This window comes from Cylas formicarius, unplaced genomic scaffold (assembly GCF_029955315.1).
Source record: "Cylas formicarius isolate icCylForm1 unplaced genomic scaffold, icCylForm1.1 PGA_scaffold_10__41_contigs__length_53128322, whole genome shotgun sequence".
Taxonomy (NCBI): domain Eukaryota; kingdom Metazoa; phylum Arthropoda; class Insecta; order Coleoptera; family Brentidae; genus Cylas; species Cylas formicarius.
The window spans coordinates 22856910-22872403 of NW_026844214.1; the positions used below are offsets into that span (position 1 = coordinate 22856910).

The 15494-nt window shown below is 36.9% G+C and overlaps 2 protein-coding genes and 1 long non-coding RNA gene across 4 annotated transcripts in view; 1 reads left to right on the forward strand and 2 right to left on the reverse strand.

Moving 5' to 3' along the window:
* Positions 1-15494, reverse strand: part of LOC132701502 (membralin) — a 136933-nt gene that overhangs the window by 64469 nt on the left and 56970 nt on the right. The gene's annotated exons all lie outside the window — the stretch shown is intronic.
* LOC132701706 (uncharacterized) lies at positions 4865-8383 on the reverse strand. The gene is made up of 4 exons (XR_009618814.1): positions 8251-8383; positions 8126-8190; positions 7741-8069; positions 4865-5566 (listed from the first exon to the last, which is right to left on the reverse strand). It is a non-coding gene; the product is annotated as an uncharacterized LOC132701706 (long non-coding RNA).
* Positions 7775-10171, forward strand: LOC132701701 (uncharacterized). Its single transcript, XM_060669833.1, has 2 exons — positions 7775-8847; positions 9554-10171. Exons 1-2 carry the CDS (start codon positions 8802-8804, stop codon positions 9898-9900), a joined length of 393 nt encoding a protein of 130 aa, XP_060525816.1. The 5' UTR covers positions 7775-8801; the 3' UTR covers positions 9901-10171.

Consider the following 15494-nt stretch of genomic DNA (forward strand, 5'->3'; position numbering starts at 1 on the left):
CGAAACTGTCAAAATACTCAACATCGTTTCCCTTCCTCTTTTTGTATGCTACCCAGTGGGTTCCTCTATTTCGACGAACATCCAAATTTACGATTCCGCATTCTTGCGATCTGATTCGACGGGGTAAACTATCTCGCATAAAAACACCCCTGAAGTGAGGAATTTTTAATTTGCGCGCCAGAGATATTAAATCGACGTCGTATAGAGCCCTTCTGGGTAGCTTTATTGGGAGTTTTTTTGTTTCTTCAGATAAAGACCGAATCCGCCGCGCGGACTCTTTTTCAAGAATAGACCCGATCCCTTTTTTCCAATCTCTTCCATAGCTCGGTTATGGCGGTTGTCCTCTTCGAGTTTCTTTCGTGCGTTTTTCGCATCGATGACAGTTTTAGCGATAGCAGCGGCTCCGCCCGAGAGCGAACCTAAAGCCCCTAGCGCTCCTAATAACGGTAAAAGTGGTAAAATACCGCCCGATTTTGATTCGAACGGTATAATTCTAGGTACCCTAATTTTTTTACGTCCTCCCGCTTTTCTTACAGCGGCTCTGCCAGCTCGAAGCGCTTCCAGTGCCGATCTTCTAAGCATTTTAGGGTTATCGATATGAAACAATTGTTTCTTCTTTAATGCATTGCGAACCTTTTTCACGACACCCTGTCGAAACGAAACAGAGGGACGCCGTTGTTGACCCATACCGAGCTTACGTTTAGTTTTCATAGTCGCGGTGACAAAGAATGCGGCAGCTTTTTCACCAAACTTTGCGTCTTTAGATTTTACTCGCTGCCACGCACGCGTTTCCAATTCTTTATCCGCTTTATGACGTTCGTCTAACGATTTGTTTTGCGAATAGGCAATGTCGTGTACCTTACACGCAGCGTCCAAAGGATTCACCCCGCTATCGCCTCGGTTCAAGCGTTTTTCCAATTTTGTACCGGGACCGCAAAACTGGTAACCCGGAATGTGTACTTCAAAAGGTAACTTGTTAATAAGCGTGTTAACGAGACCACTTCCGGACGCGAAGCATAACATACTAATTAAAGGAAATTGCTTGTGTCGTATATATATATACGAGGTGTCTCGAATAAACATTGTAGTCATGCGGGGTGGTGCAGCAGAAACTCAAGCTCCCCATCGATAATTTAGATTTGGTTTGCGGAGATGGTTTCTTTAACAAAAGCAAACACGGTCAACTGCTACCCAATTCATTTAGGGCGGTGTTTTGCGGACCTAGCGGTTGCGGCAAAACCAACACCATGTTAGCGCTACTCTTTAACCCCAACGGGGCAAGTTTCGAAAATGTTTACGTCTACTCAAAGTCGTTGTATCAACCAAAATATCAACTGTTATCTCGCGTATTGAGCAATGTCAAAGGAGTTGGATATTATCCCTACAGTGAAAGAGACTCGATAATCGACCCCAGCGATGCGAAAGAGAATTCTCTGTTTATTTTCGACGACGTGGCGTGCGACAAGCAAGATAAAATTCGCGAGTATTTTTCGATGTGCCGACACAAGGCCATCGACGCTATTTATCTCTGTCAGACATACTCCAAGGTACCCAAGCAATTGATACGTGACAATTGCAATATTGTCGCGTTGTTTAAACAGGATGACATGAATTTACGTCACGTTTATGATGAACATGTCTCACCCGACGTTTCATACGACACGTTTAAACAAATTTGTTCCGAGTGCTGGAAAGAAAAGTACGGCTGTTTGATAATTGTCAAAGATTTCGACGTAAAAAAACGGACGCTACCGCAAGGGTTTCGATAAATATATAAAAGTCGATATTTAATTGTCGATAGAAACAGTCATGAAGGCGACGTCCGCCGACATCGCCGACGCGGCGCTAAAAAAAAAAGTAAACGAGTTGTCTAGATCTATTCGAAAGAAGTATTTAACATTAAAATTGGGTAAGAGCGAAGAGGATGCGTCAATTCGGAAGCTTTTCAAACCCGTCAGCGAGCCGCTAGAACGTATAGCAAAAATAAAGCTATCACCGTCACCGGCAGAAATAAAAACTGAACGTCGAGGTGTCAAGCGGGAACACAAAAAGGAACCGAACGAAGAAACAAAAAATAAGGTTAACGTATCATTTTTGCCTATGGAAGAAATTCAGGAAACGCCCGGATCCCAATAAGAGCGTTGAGATGCAAAATATCGATGAGGAGGAAGATGATGTGTTTGACACATCGAGCGTGGCCAACGCATCCCTTCAATCATACCTGGAACAATATCCAGAAATTTCCCATTCATATATTCAAAATTTATGGGTAAAATCGCCCGACACCGATATTGTTTACGGACCCGTTTACGACAAAATATCATCCAAATGGTTTCTCGGCAATAAATCGCTGGATTTTCATCAAGGATCTGGCGATATTATTGTAGACGGCGAGAGATATTCCGGTACCCGCGGCTTGTATAATTTGGTGTTTTTGAAAGATCCCATAGCATACACAAAAGACGATTTGGCACAATATAAAAAAATAATGGAGGCTACCCAGGTGCACAGGGACGCGATCGGACGTTTGAAAGGCGCATCGACTGTACCAAAATATACCAAGGTCACATCCGACCCTTAATAAAATCTCAGTCGCGTTCGTACTCGTACAGCGGTCAAGGTTATAATATGCGTTATAATGACGCTCCTACTGAATATGTATACTGGGACGACGTCAATGAACTCGTAGAGCGTCTGAAATTACTAATCGCGTCGAAACACGCAGGCAACACGTCTCATGATAACGAAATAGTTTCAATCGTTGAAGAGCTAAAAGAATCAGGTTTTATACGTTAGTTTAACGATGAGTCTGGACAAGTTTGGACGTTCTAGCGCGCTGCGACGACCCTTCACTAATACTGTGATTAGAAGCGCCCTCGACTATATGCCAGACGGAAACGTCAATATGAACAATTTAAAAATTTGCAATGTCCAAACGCCTAGCGACGACGGTGACGTGGCTAACAAAAAATATGTGGATGAGACAAGTAATTTATTAAAAATTGCATTGAGAAAGATTATTGGACAGAAACTCGAAGCGTACACGAAAAGATTACAAATTGAAGACAAAACTAAATTCTCGCGTCTTGAAGAACAACTGAAAATGAGTAGCACTACACTCGAAAATGAAATTATGCAGTTTCGCGAAGTTTTCCACCAAAAGCTAAGCGAAATGAGCGCAAAGAAAGATTTGGAAAAGCACATGACAAAAGTCGCCGTTTTGTCACAGCAATTTCATGATATTGTAACCAAAATGGAGCGACTTACGAACGAAAATGAGAATATAATGAAGGTATTGAAACAAAGGGTTTTAAATCCTCCATCGCAACCGAACACACATTATGAATAAAGAGAAGGTACAACTGGTTCGAGAACTGCACAAGCCGGCACGCAGAAATTATGCTCGCCGCCGGACTATAATACGAGGGATGGATGACCTGTGGCAAGCGGATCTGGCCCAATTAGATCGCTACAGCAAACAAAACAGAAATTTTAAATTCGTGCTGGTTGTGATAGACTGTTTCTCAAAATATGTATGGTGTCGCCCGTTGAAAACCAAAACCGGGGTCGAAGTCGCCAAGGCGTTTTCCAAAATTCTCAAGGACGGACGGCACCCTCAAAACTTGCAAACGGATCTCGGTAAAGAATTTTACAACGACACGTTTCTGAAACTTGTGGATAAGCATAAAATTAACCACTATAGTACGTATAGCATAAAAAAGGCCTCAATTGTCGAACGGGTGATACGTACCCTCAAAGAGAAATTGTTTCGACATTTTTCTTTACGCGGGACGTACAAATGGATCGATGTGCTCGCCTCTATCGTTGATGAATACAATAACACAAAACATAGAACGACGGGTACGAAACCCATCGATGTGAGTAAGAGCAACGAAAAGAGAATTTTGAAAACCGCGTATAGTAGCATAAAAATATTCGGTCCTCGTAAACTTAAAGTCGGCGACATCGTTAGAATCAGCAAAGTCAAGCACGTTTTCAACAAAGGTTATACACCGAATTGGACCACGGAATTGTTTAAAATTGTTAAAGTACGGGTTACTAACCCCGTAACGTATTTGCTTCAAGATATGCAGGGTAAACCCATAATGGGCGGATTTTATGAAGAAGAATTGCAGAAGACAGTTAACCCGGACTTATATCTCGTCGAAAAGGTGTTGCGCAGACGAGGCAATATGGTTCTCGTGCGCTGGTTGGGATTGGATAAGTCGCACGATTCGTGGGTAGACAACGTAGACGTTTTGAAATAAATTTAGTCTCGATTTAGAAGTTCTGACATAAATACGTGTATATGATGGCTCAAGAGAAAATTGTGACATCCAACGAATTGTATAATTTATTGGAAAATTTCGAGTTGCAATTTCCTTCATCAGAAGTGCTCCCGTCCAGCTTCGTTCCTGTAGAGCAACAAACCAAAAAATCTGCGACCAAACGAAAACAAAGTGCGTCGGTCGTATCCCGCAAGAAGAAGAAGAAAACTACCACAAGTGAAGCGTTTGCAGCTCCAACGTCATCCGCTGATTGGCTCGAAGTGTTCACGGACGGTAGAGAAAAAAGTGTCATTTGTGAGGCATTCAATTTAAAAAGAAACTTGGCGTCTCAGTTGTCGGGATTAGAGTGCAATATCAACGAAATTGAAACACAAATTGCGCTTTTTAATACAGACTTGCAAGTGGCGCGGATGCAAGCTCAAGAGTGCAAAAGAAAACTAGAACAATTTAATAATTTAGCATTTAACGAAATTGTAAAATAGTAATAATGTATATAATAAATAAATTATACAATTACAAACTTCTGTGTAATTATTATGCGGTGTTGTGGTGGTGGTAAAAAAGAAAATAGCGTCTAAATATATACATGTTTATTCTTGTTGCAATACAATGGAATACAATCAATACATAAAAGTCTTATCTACAGTTACATATGTTATAATAAAACCACAGTATTAATAGTTCAATGGACTATCAGAAAAGCGTAACTTTTTTCCATATTTCCTCTCATCGTGAAGCATTAAATTACATTCATCTTCAGTTTCTACAGTGAACAAAACTTCTTCAAAGCAGCTTTGACACCAAAATTGTTTATCGTGATATACATCATTCAAATTATTTATATCCAGCTGTAAATGATAGTGATCCAATAAAAGTCTAAAATTTTTCTTTTTAAATTTTTTAACTAGTTGAAATATAAAGTGACAAGATTTACAAACTAAAATTTCCGAATATTTTATCCTGTAATAACTGACCCATAAACAGTAAGCGGATTCTCCGTCAAAATCAATGGTTGGAGTTGCCAAAATGCTATTTCTGTAAGACGATCCAAATCTCTTATTCAACAGAATGAATTCTAAATTTAATAAAGAATTGCCATCAGACTGGAGCGCTAATTGTTTAAGGTACTTCCATCTATATTTCGAATAATATTTAAATATTAGTATCGTTAGTTTCCAAGGCAAAGGTGACTCAAGCAAAAAATCAGCACTACACCTAATATTTTCGCAAATTGTTATAATACAAAGGCTTTCTAATGTAAGTTGTTTGACCATAATCTGTAACAAAAATATATTAAAAAATAATTACGGCACTTTATAATGTCCCCACGGAAGCGTTTCATATGAATTCGGCAAAAGATAACGTTTATCGTCTAAAGGACTCAAGGCAACTTTTGTTTGTTCGATGCTAAATACATTGTGAGTGTATGAACGAATGGTTCGTTGAGTGGCGTACTTTTCCCTAAAATTTGTTAAGCATTCTACGTAGTCATCAAATGAAATTTTATTTTTTACAATATTGTACTGAATACCCTTTGACTTTTTAACTACACCCGTTAAGAATTTTGAAAGTATACATTTTCGACCTTAACCCCGCATAATGACTAATGATGGTGCCATTAGTCTCATCCTTCATCAACCCCAAAACCTTTTTGTTGATTTGCGGTATATTATAGGGATTGTCATTAGGATAATCAGACGTGTCAAATTTTTGTTAAATCGGCCTTAATAACGCTTCATATGCGTCATAACATTTGATATTATAAATGAAACTGTCCGTATCCATGTATTGAATTTTACATTTTTCGGGACCCAAATTTGGAAGCATGTAATTATAATGAAACTCGTACATGGTCGTTTTCGACAAATCCAATATGGACATTCCAATATAAAGTGGCTTATTAAAGCAAAGTTCCGATTTTTTTAATTCTATAAGCAACAAATTGTTATCAAGTATGGTTCTACTGTGAAATCTAGGACTAGAAATTAAATTTTTCGCACCGTAGCGACCATCCCACGCTTTAACAAATTTAACAATACGATGCTTGCGAATGTTTTCCATTGTTTTACCGTAAGCGGCATTATTAAACAATTTGTATAAATTTATACCAAATTTTGTCTTTGCTTGGGTTCTTAATTTATTATTATGATCGATATAACATTTCAACCAACGAGATTGGTTAAATTTTAATATTTGTGAATTTTCTTTAGTACGAGACCGTTTTTGAGAGCCTGTTTTAAATTGCGATAGTGTATGACGTATTTTTCTTTATTATACAAAGTAGTCATTAGTTTTGGTAACTTTGAATTGGGGGGCACTCGATGTTCGGCACAAAATGGAAAATCTCTATGTGTGTCATGTAATTTCTGCGGGTATTCCAGGTCTACCTCTAGGATATATCCTTGGGAAGATTCATCTGGAATGTTCATGACAGTAAATGAATCAATCTCTTGATGAGACATCCAGTCGAATCCTCCGTAAGGAAGAGGCTCGCACATGGCCTTGCCATAGAGGTTATTGACGTCAAAGTACATGATATAGGAATCATCCCTGGATGAATCGTAGTTGGGCATATATTTATTGTTGGCCTCCGCATATCTACCAACACACACCGAAATTCCACCTCGTATAGCCCGCTCGATAATCATAATTTGGTCAATGTCGCACAACGAAGGATGATCCGTTACCCATTTCAAATTTATTAATGTTAATCTCTAAATAAATAATATTATTTAAAGCCCACCCGGAATCACGTTCCTGAAACTCTGACATTTGATTTAAAATTTTATCTTGCACATTTTCAACAAACCAATCATTCAATTCTGTTCCTAAATCAACTACAGCATTTCCGGTACTCAGATATTTAACATCAACTTCGCCTTGGACATCATTTTTTGCCTTAATAAATTCACCGCAAAATGTGGTATTTACTTTCAGCAATAAAAATTTCTTTAAAATTTGACTAATTTTTTGTTGAAATATTGGACGAGAATCGTTTAAAAAATTGAATTAAATCTTTATGAAGTAAATTAATTATGACACCAGTCTGAACTCTTCCCTGGAAACACGACGCTACCGATTCCCATACAACAATTTCATTTGTGTTTGTCTCGCGGCTACTACTTTGTAATCCCAATCCAAAATGCTTATGTTGATAATTAAGAATAATTTTTTTCTAATAGCTTTCAGATGTTGAATTGTAGTTTGTAATTTTCTTTTTAACCCAATAGATAAATCCTTTTCGTTAGAAACGATTTGGTTGCAAGATTCAATATTTTTTACTTAGTCTCCTAAGCCACACATCACTATCTCTAAGAGTGAACTTGTCGGAAATATGCTTTTTTATGCTTTTTTAATTTTTGTAAGGTTAAAATTAAGATTTGCGCTCTATGAATGATCTGCTTTACGCGCATCGTGGTTTATTAAATATATAACAGTAAATAAGACTTACCCTGTATAATATGTTGATTAATTTTGAATTATTTTGAATTTCTTTAAAGAGTTGGGCTTTCCAATATCTTTGGATCCCTCGTAGACCAGTTTGTACTGCCCCGACGCAAAGTGTTCTAGTCTCGGACGGAAAGCTTCTGTCACGCGAGTAGGAAGAAATACTACGGAATTTTCTAATTGCAGCAACACGGAATTGCCAAATTTTGTATTAACAATTTTGGCTCTAGTAATTTTAAACGGAACGCCTATCGGCAATTCATGCAGTTTGACAATCGGCTGCTCAAAATCACCTTCTGCAAGACAGGTTTGATTCAGTTGACTTAAGTCCATCTATAAATTATTATTAATTATTTTATCTCAAAATAAAAAAAATAAAAAAAACTTACGCTTAAGATTGGCTGCTATTCTATTTGCGGTTACGGGTTGAGAGTACTAAGATGATCTTTAGGACCTTTATAAAATAATAACAAATGTTAAAGAATTAAAATAAAACAATAAAAAAGGTACTTACTGCTTTTTTGTACGAACACCAAACCACTAAGTTAGCTTCCACGTTGCACGAATAATACCAAAAACAACTACTGACAAAACAGAGAAAAATGAGATGTATTTATACGGTGCGAGAATACTTTCTAAAAGTTAACAAACGAAGACACCTCCACATGCGTTGCAACAAATTTTTCCCATTACGTTAATCCCACGGAGCAAATATAAAGGGGGCAATTAATTATTATTCTCAACAAGCAAAACAACTCGACATTTAGACTCGGCGCGTTATGAAATTCCACATCCCATACGGAGATTGTAAAAAATGAAAGCAAGTTGGCCTTGATCTTTTGCGGCAACATACGTTCGTCCAACGTCCGAAGCGGTTGCGTTCCCGTGTGAAAGCGTGTTGACCCTGAGACTCCTATCTGCACGGTTGTCTGGCGACAACATCGCGTCTATTCAAATCGGCGTTGGTGCTTGTGGGTTGAAGACCTTTCGACTTTTAATTCAACCATGGAAGGAGTGCATGTGTATAAATACGTTGCATGTGTATTATAGACTATATTCAGTGCAATGAATACAGAAGTGCGATGTCCATTTCCCTACGACCCTACAACTGGTAAGTTTTATATTTTAATTACCTTTATACAGTGCGCGTCTTTTCTTGTGGGTTTCAGTTTGGGTTATCACTTTTTTGGTTAGTTTCTACCTGTTTTTAAAATATGATACTCATCTTTTTTACGTTGCATAATAACCGATTTAAATTGAGTGTTTTTAATATCTTTTAAATGACAGTGAATGGAAAAGGGAATTTTGGCTTTTAAAAAATAAACAATTTTTAAATTTGTTTCAAAAATGTGCGTTTTATGGGGAAAACGCGAAATATGTTTTATTTTTTGTACTAAAAAATTGCAGTTTGCCTTTTTGACAATAATAATCGAATTAAATTGAGCGTTTTTAATATCTTTTAAATGACAGTGAATAGGGAATTTTGGCTTTTAAAAAATAAACAATTTTTAAAATTATTTGATGACCCCCCACTTACTGAAAGTTTTGTTTCAAAAATGTGCGTTTTATGGGGAAAACGCGAAATATATACATTTTTTTGTTTATTTTTTGTACTAAAAAATTGCAGTTTGCCCTTTTGACAATAATACACTTACATTTAAATGACAGTGAATTGAAACGTGAATTTTGGTATGCGCGTATAACTTAAAAAACAATTTTTAAAATAATTTGATAACCCCCCTTTTTGGAAGTTTTGTTTAAAAAAAAAATGTGTGTTTTATAGGAAACGCTACATATCATACTTTGTTTTGTTCTAGAAAAAATCGCGGTTTGTCCGTATGACAAGTCGCATATTATGTTGGCGCATCGCTTAGGGCGTCACATATTCAAATCACACAAAGAGTACCGGGGGTTAGAATTCCCGGTACGACATGAAACGACAAGGGAACATCACCAGCAGCAGGAGCAACCCGGTGGATCAAAAGAAGAGCAGCAGGAGTACCCGGGTGGGTGGTCGACGGAGTGGGACGGCGAGGAGTGCACTTCGTATTTAGATTTCCTCCGGGAACGGGAAGAAGAACAACGCAAGGAACAGGAACAATGGGATGGTCGACTGAATCGACATAAAAAGAAGAAGAAACTCCTCGCCAGACCAATTTTATAAATAAAATAAAATAAAATGTATTAAAATTCAAGTTTATTTAATTATCCTCCCGATCCACCGCGTCACCGCGCCGCACCGTCACCGCCCTCTACCGGGGGGGCCTACGACGGTCGGAGCGCGCGACATCTAGCAGCGACGGGCGGAACCGGGGCAAAACAGGACGCTACACAAGCTGGCGACATCTAGCAGCGACGGGCGGAACCGGGGCAAAACAGGACGCTACACAAGCTGGGTGGGGGGCGGAGCGCACTCTGGTAGACAGGGGGGACACTAGGACGCCACGCGCGGGGGGCCCCCGCTGCGGGGGGGTTAGGAAATTGAGGTTATGTACGGTTTCTGTTGCTTATATCGGCACTATACATCTACTGCGAAGGATCTGAGAATCGTCCCTCGGGATTGGACCCTTATATTACTGTTCCGAACTGGCTGCTTGCTTGCGGATGAAAACAATGACCCTTTCATGGCCGAGGTCCGAATTATCGATGGAGTTTGCGAAACATCCCGCATTAAGTCGCCACCATCATTTAGGTTAATGACAAGTTAATTTACAAATTCCGATTACGATCGTACCCTAGAAGCTGTTAAAATATGGCTTGTCATCGAAAACCAAAGGCATGGATAACTGATACGTCTGTGCAGCAACCGTGACGCTTAAGGAATTAAGGGAAGAGTTGCTAGTCAGCGTATATGTCTGGCTGGCTAATGTCAGAAATTTATCAAACATCAAGCCTGTATATATAGATATATATATATATATATATATATATATATATATATATATATATATATATATATATATATATATATATATATATATATATATATATATATATATATATATATATATATAATATATATATATATATATATATATATATATATATATATATATATATATATATATATATATATATATATATATATATATATATATATATATATATATATATATATATATATATATATATATATATATATATATATATATATATATATATATATATATATATATATATATATATATATATATATATATATATATATATATATATATATATATATATATATATATATATATATATATATATGTATATATATATATTATATATATATATATATATATATATATATATATATATATATATATATATATATATATATATATATATATATATATATATATATATATATATCTATATATACAGGCTTGATGTTTGATAAATTTCTGACATTAGCCAGCCAGACATATACGCTGACTAGCAACTCTTCCCTTAATTCCTTAAGCGTCACGGTTGCTGCACAGACGTATCAGTTATCCATGCCTTTGGTTTTCGATGACAAGCCATATTTTAACAGCTTCTAGGGTACGATCGTAATCGGAATTTGTAAATTAACTTGTCATTAACCTAAATGATGGTGGCGACTTAATGCGGGATGTTTCGCAAACTCCATCGATAATTCGGACCTCGGCCATGAAAGGGTCATTGTTTTCATCCGCAAGCAAGCAGCCAGTTCGGAACAGTAATATAAGGGTCCAATCCCGAGGGACGATTCTCAGATCCTTCGCAATCTCTTTACTTTCCCCCTAGCGCGTCCTAAGATATACATTCTGTATTATTCGATTATTGCCGTGTCATATTCGCAATAGGCTACATGCCCACCAATTAAACGCATTTAACCGTAATTTAGTGTAATTAAAATTTTAATTAAATCGCATAATACGACTGTCGATAAATTTGTCATGTTTTGTCAATTGTTGTGGCAGTCGAGATTAGTCTAATCACTACGTTAATTTTGGCACTAATGCACTGGTCGAGCTAATGCAGTTTACACCAGTTGGTTCTGGTCCTATGAGATTGTTGGCTAAGATATCCTCAATTGGGACATATCTTTCATATTTGCGAATTAACTATGGTCACCTCTAATGGGTCTAGCACACCACGGCTCTGATAGGCTCAACATTTAGGCTGTTATCCACACTCCCTTGGTCAGTTAAGAAAATTGCTTTAGAATGTGTTTTATCATTTTTTACTGCCAACTATTGATTAATTATTTAATATCTTTCGAAATCAATGGGTGCCGTGTAAATTATACCCGATGCAGATAGACACGTTAAATTACGTGAAACATGATCCTATTTTCAAACAGTGTTTTTAACCGTATTTCAATCCGCAAATAACGACATTTCATCTGCCACACATCATTATCCAGATTAATTATACCTATTTCCATTTTTTCTCCGAGCATCGATAAACATGAATGATTAATGGAATGGTTATTAATTAACCCCGGCGAGCGGTTAATTAAATACATGTGTGTGCATAACAACAAACCCGTCGGCAATCGAATAACGACAAAAAATTAGTAAAATCGACTCAACGTTTATTTAATGAGAGAAAATGCATATTCAAATATGTGCCGATGCGATGCCCCTTTGGGCAAATCTTATAAACCATTTGCAGGTTGAATTTTGAAGAAATCGAAACTAAGAAAGATATTACTATACATACGCACCAAAACGCAAGCCTAATCCACTAAAAGTAATATTATACAAGGATAATTCACCTGGGTGACCTTAACCCTAAAGAGGATTGTCGAAAAAACAGGACATTACTTGTTAACGACTTCGACAAAAACCGGAATCAAAAACTTCCTTTCTCGCAATTTAATCAAATATAAAATCAAGTGACTACTAAGAGAGGATTGTAAAGTGGATCAGATCTCTGATTAGTTATGGTGCACTGGTGAATTCCTTTAGGTGCTATAATCCAAACTGTCAAACCAAAGTGCATATTACAAAAGGAGAATACATGCTATGGAAGAAATGTCTCTCATAGAGAGAGAAGACATCGAAAAGTATACAAAATCAAAAACCGAGCGGCTACAGTCGCAAACAAAAGAGAAAGGTCTGATAGGTCAGCGCAGAGCGCCGAAGTAGCGAGAATATCAAGACAAACAAAGACCAACAAAACGAATTGGTTAAGTTAGAGAATTGATATTGAAAAATGGAGAAACCATTACGCTATTCATGAGAAGAAATGATTAGAATTACTAGCATAACTAGGAATACCTGAAATAACAACTACTGGTCCGTGAAATGAAGAATGGTCGGTTCTGATTATTGGGCGCTGCCCAACCAAGCAATGCAAAGTTCAACTGATATGACGGGACTATTCAGAGTCTAACTATAACATATGTAACACAAGTGTCCGGACCGGTCTACCCAGTATCTAGTTTTCCCAATTTAAATCGTCAAAACTTTTCGGAATCTATCCGACCCTGTTTGTGAAGGTGTTAAGGCTTTGAGTAAGAGTAGCATTCCTCCTGGCCTACACCCTGCCATGCACGATGACATTCTTTGCCGATCTGAGGGCGTCCGCCATAAAAGATCACTCCCGAAAACTACTAATAAAACCATTGTCTAACGAGAAAGATATATTCAAGCGAAAAAGCAGTCAAACAATACTTGAGTCTGTATTCTAAAACATCATTGTATATAGAGTTACATACTTGACAAACAGGAATTCAGGTTGGGTTCAAGCAGCACGCTAATAGACAGACTGTGCGTACGTCTCGTTTAAGCGAATCATATCCATCCATCACGCAAATTAGGGAGACCATGTGCAATCACTAGGCAATCTTGCTTTACTTACATAGAAGCACATAACATTGTTAATGGTCTTAGTCTTAGCAAAACGCGTTGCATAATATATTATTAACGGTTGCTTATGTGATGTGTACAAATTAACTAACAACTGTACTTGATATTCCTCAACTTCTAATACCACAAATACAAACAACGGGATTCGTATCATCAAACAACGCTAAACACCACCTTACTGAAATAGAACGGAATTATCAATATTGTTGGTCAATAAAAGTAAGCAATGCTTTTATTCAATTATAAATCCGGCTACCTAACAAATATTTATTATTGAATATCCGAATTCAAAATAGCACGATATATACAATAACATAAACAGAGTATAACATAATATAAAAAACATACAAAATGAAAATAAAATCTACAACATTATTGCCTGAACTGTCGCTTAAAATCAAGCTCTACTTGCTCACTGACTATACTACAATAACCAAAAAATATCTTTGCCACGCAGCATGATAGATTTACAATTTAAGGAGAAAAATTTAATTAAATGTATCATTACTATTAATATTTCAAACTGGACAACTAAAATAAAATTACTGTCACTTACAAAAAAAAGTTGAGTTAGTAACGGTCATTATTGTCAACTCGCAAGAGAAGAATTGGTAAGCAAAATACTTAATATATGCCTGAGTGGCACTTAAATAAAAGCTCATAATAATAGTTTTCAAAAATTAGTATTAATAGAGTACGGTTTTTTGACTGTTTTTTTGGTTTCAGTTTTTAAAAGAATAATGACAAATTATTGCTACAAGTACAGGTATTAAAAAATAGATTTAGTGCGGTTCACATTACCTTTGTATACAGGGCGTCCGGAAAAAACTTCCGAATAATTTTAATAAAAATATAATATAGGCATGGGTCCGGAAATGAATAGTTCACAAATGCAAAAAATCTTCCTTCGTTTTCGAGAAAATACAAAACAATTTATATGACCCTAACAAGTTCAAATCGATTTTTTATTCATCTCCGTCAAAGACAAAATGCATATGCGTTACAGAACACGATGGAGAGACAGGACGAAAAATATCAACTAGGCTCAAAGAATATGAAAAAGCCTTAAAACTAAGATAAATAAACTCATCAGCAGTTGGCGAACACTAAAACTAAACTTTCTGCATGTAGTCAATTCTTCTATCAACGAAAAATCCATCTATAGAAAATTATAACCAACTAACAATCTTAACCAAGGCTCAGGTCATTAATTGTCAACAATATGGGAGTCAGCCATCCTAGACGACATTTATGCCCCTCATTTAGCTCCGCCCCCCTCAAACAATATATAAGCAGATACAGAGTAAAATACGAGCCAGTTTCACTCAAGCTCTGAAGAAGCGAAAAACATGATTGGCGAAACGTTAACAAGAGGAATCTAGAAGTTTTATAAATAGTAACCTTATTTTTGACTAACCTGAGTTATTTTGTTAAGTATCCGATAGGTCGGACATTTACCTTAGCGCGTATTAGCAATTAGTTGTTGGCGGAATTGTCATTAAATTTTGACGCAATAGATTTTTAGTTTCACTAAGCAAAAACTCAGATGACACCCACCAATAAACCATCAAAATTTAAGCTTTCATCGGCAAAAACAACAACAAAGTTGTCTGGCAAATTACAATCAACCCTTCTAGGCGGTAAACGACATATAACCGAGAGAATTTAGGGAGTAGAATTCCATTAAACGCGCGGTTACGTGTGTGTCGCCATTTCCCCATTTTCAAAAATAATTAGTATATCTTGTGGTTTTGATGAAAACCCGTCGGAGACGCCAGCCGACGACGTTGACGACGCCCGTCTGCCAAACGATATTGGCGCCTCGTAGCAATCACGACCTTAGCAAGGAACGTGACACCAACCATCTCTATTTGTCTATAAACACTATAACCTGGAAATCGTTTCTCATACGACTAATGAAGTTCTCTCCTCT

Coding starts and splice junctions, on each gene's coding strand:
- LOC132701701 (XM_060669833.1), top strand. CDS start 8,802: ATGAATACAGAAGTGCGATGTCCATTTCCCTACGACCCTACAACTG. Junction 8,848..9,553: donor TCCCTACGACCCTACAACTG/GTAAGTTTTATA, acceptor GTTTTGTTCTAG/AAAAAATCGCGGTTTGTCCG.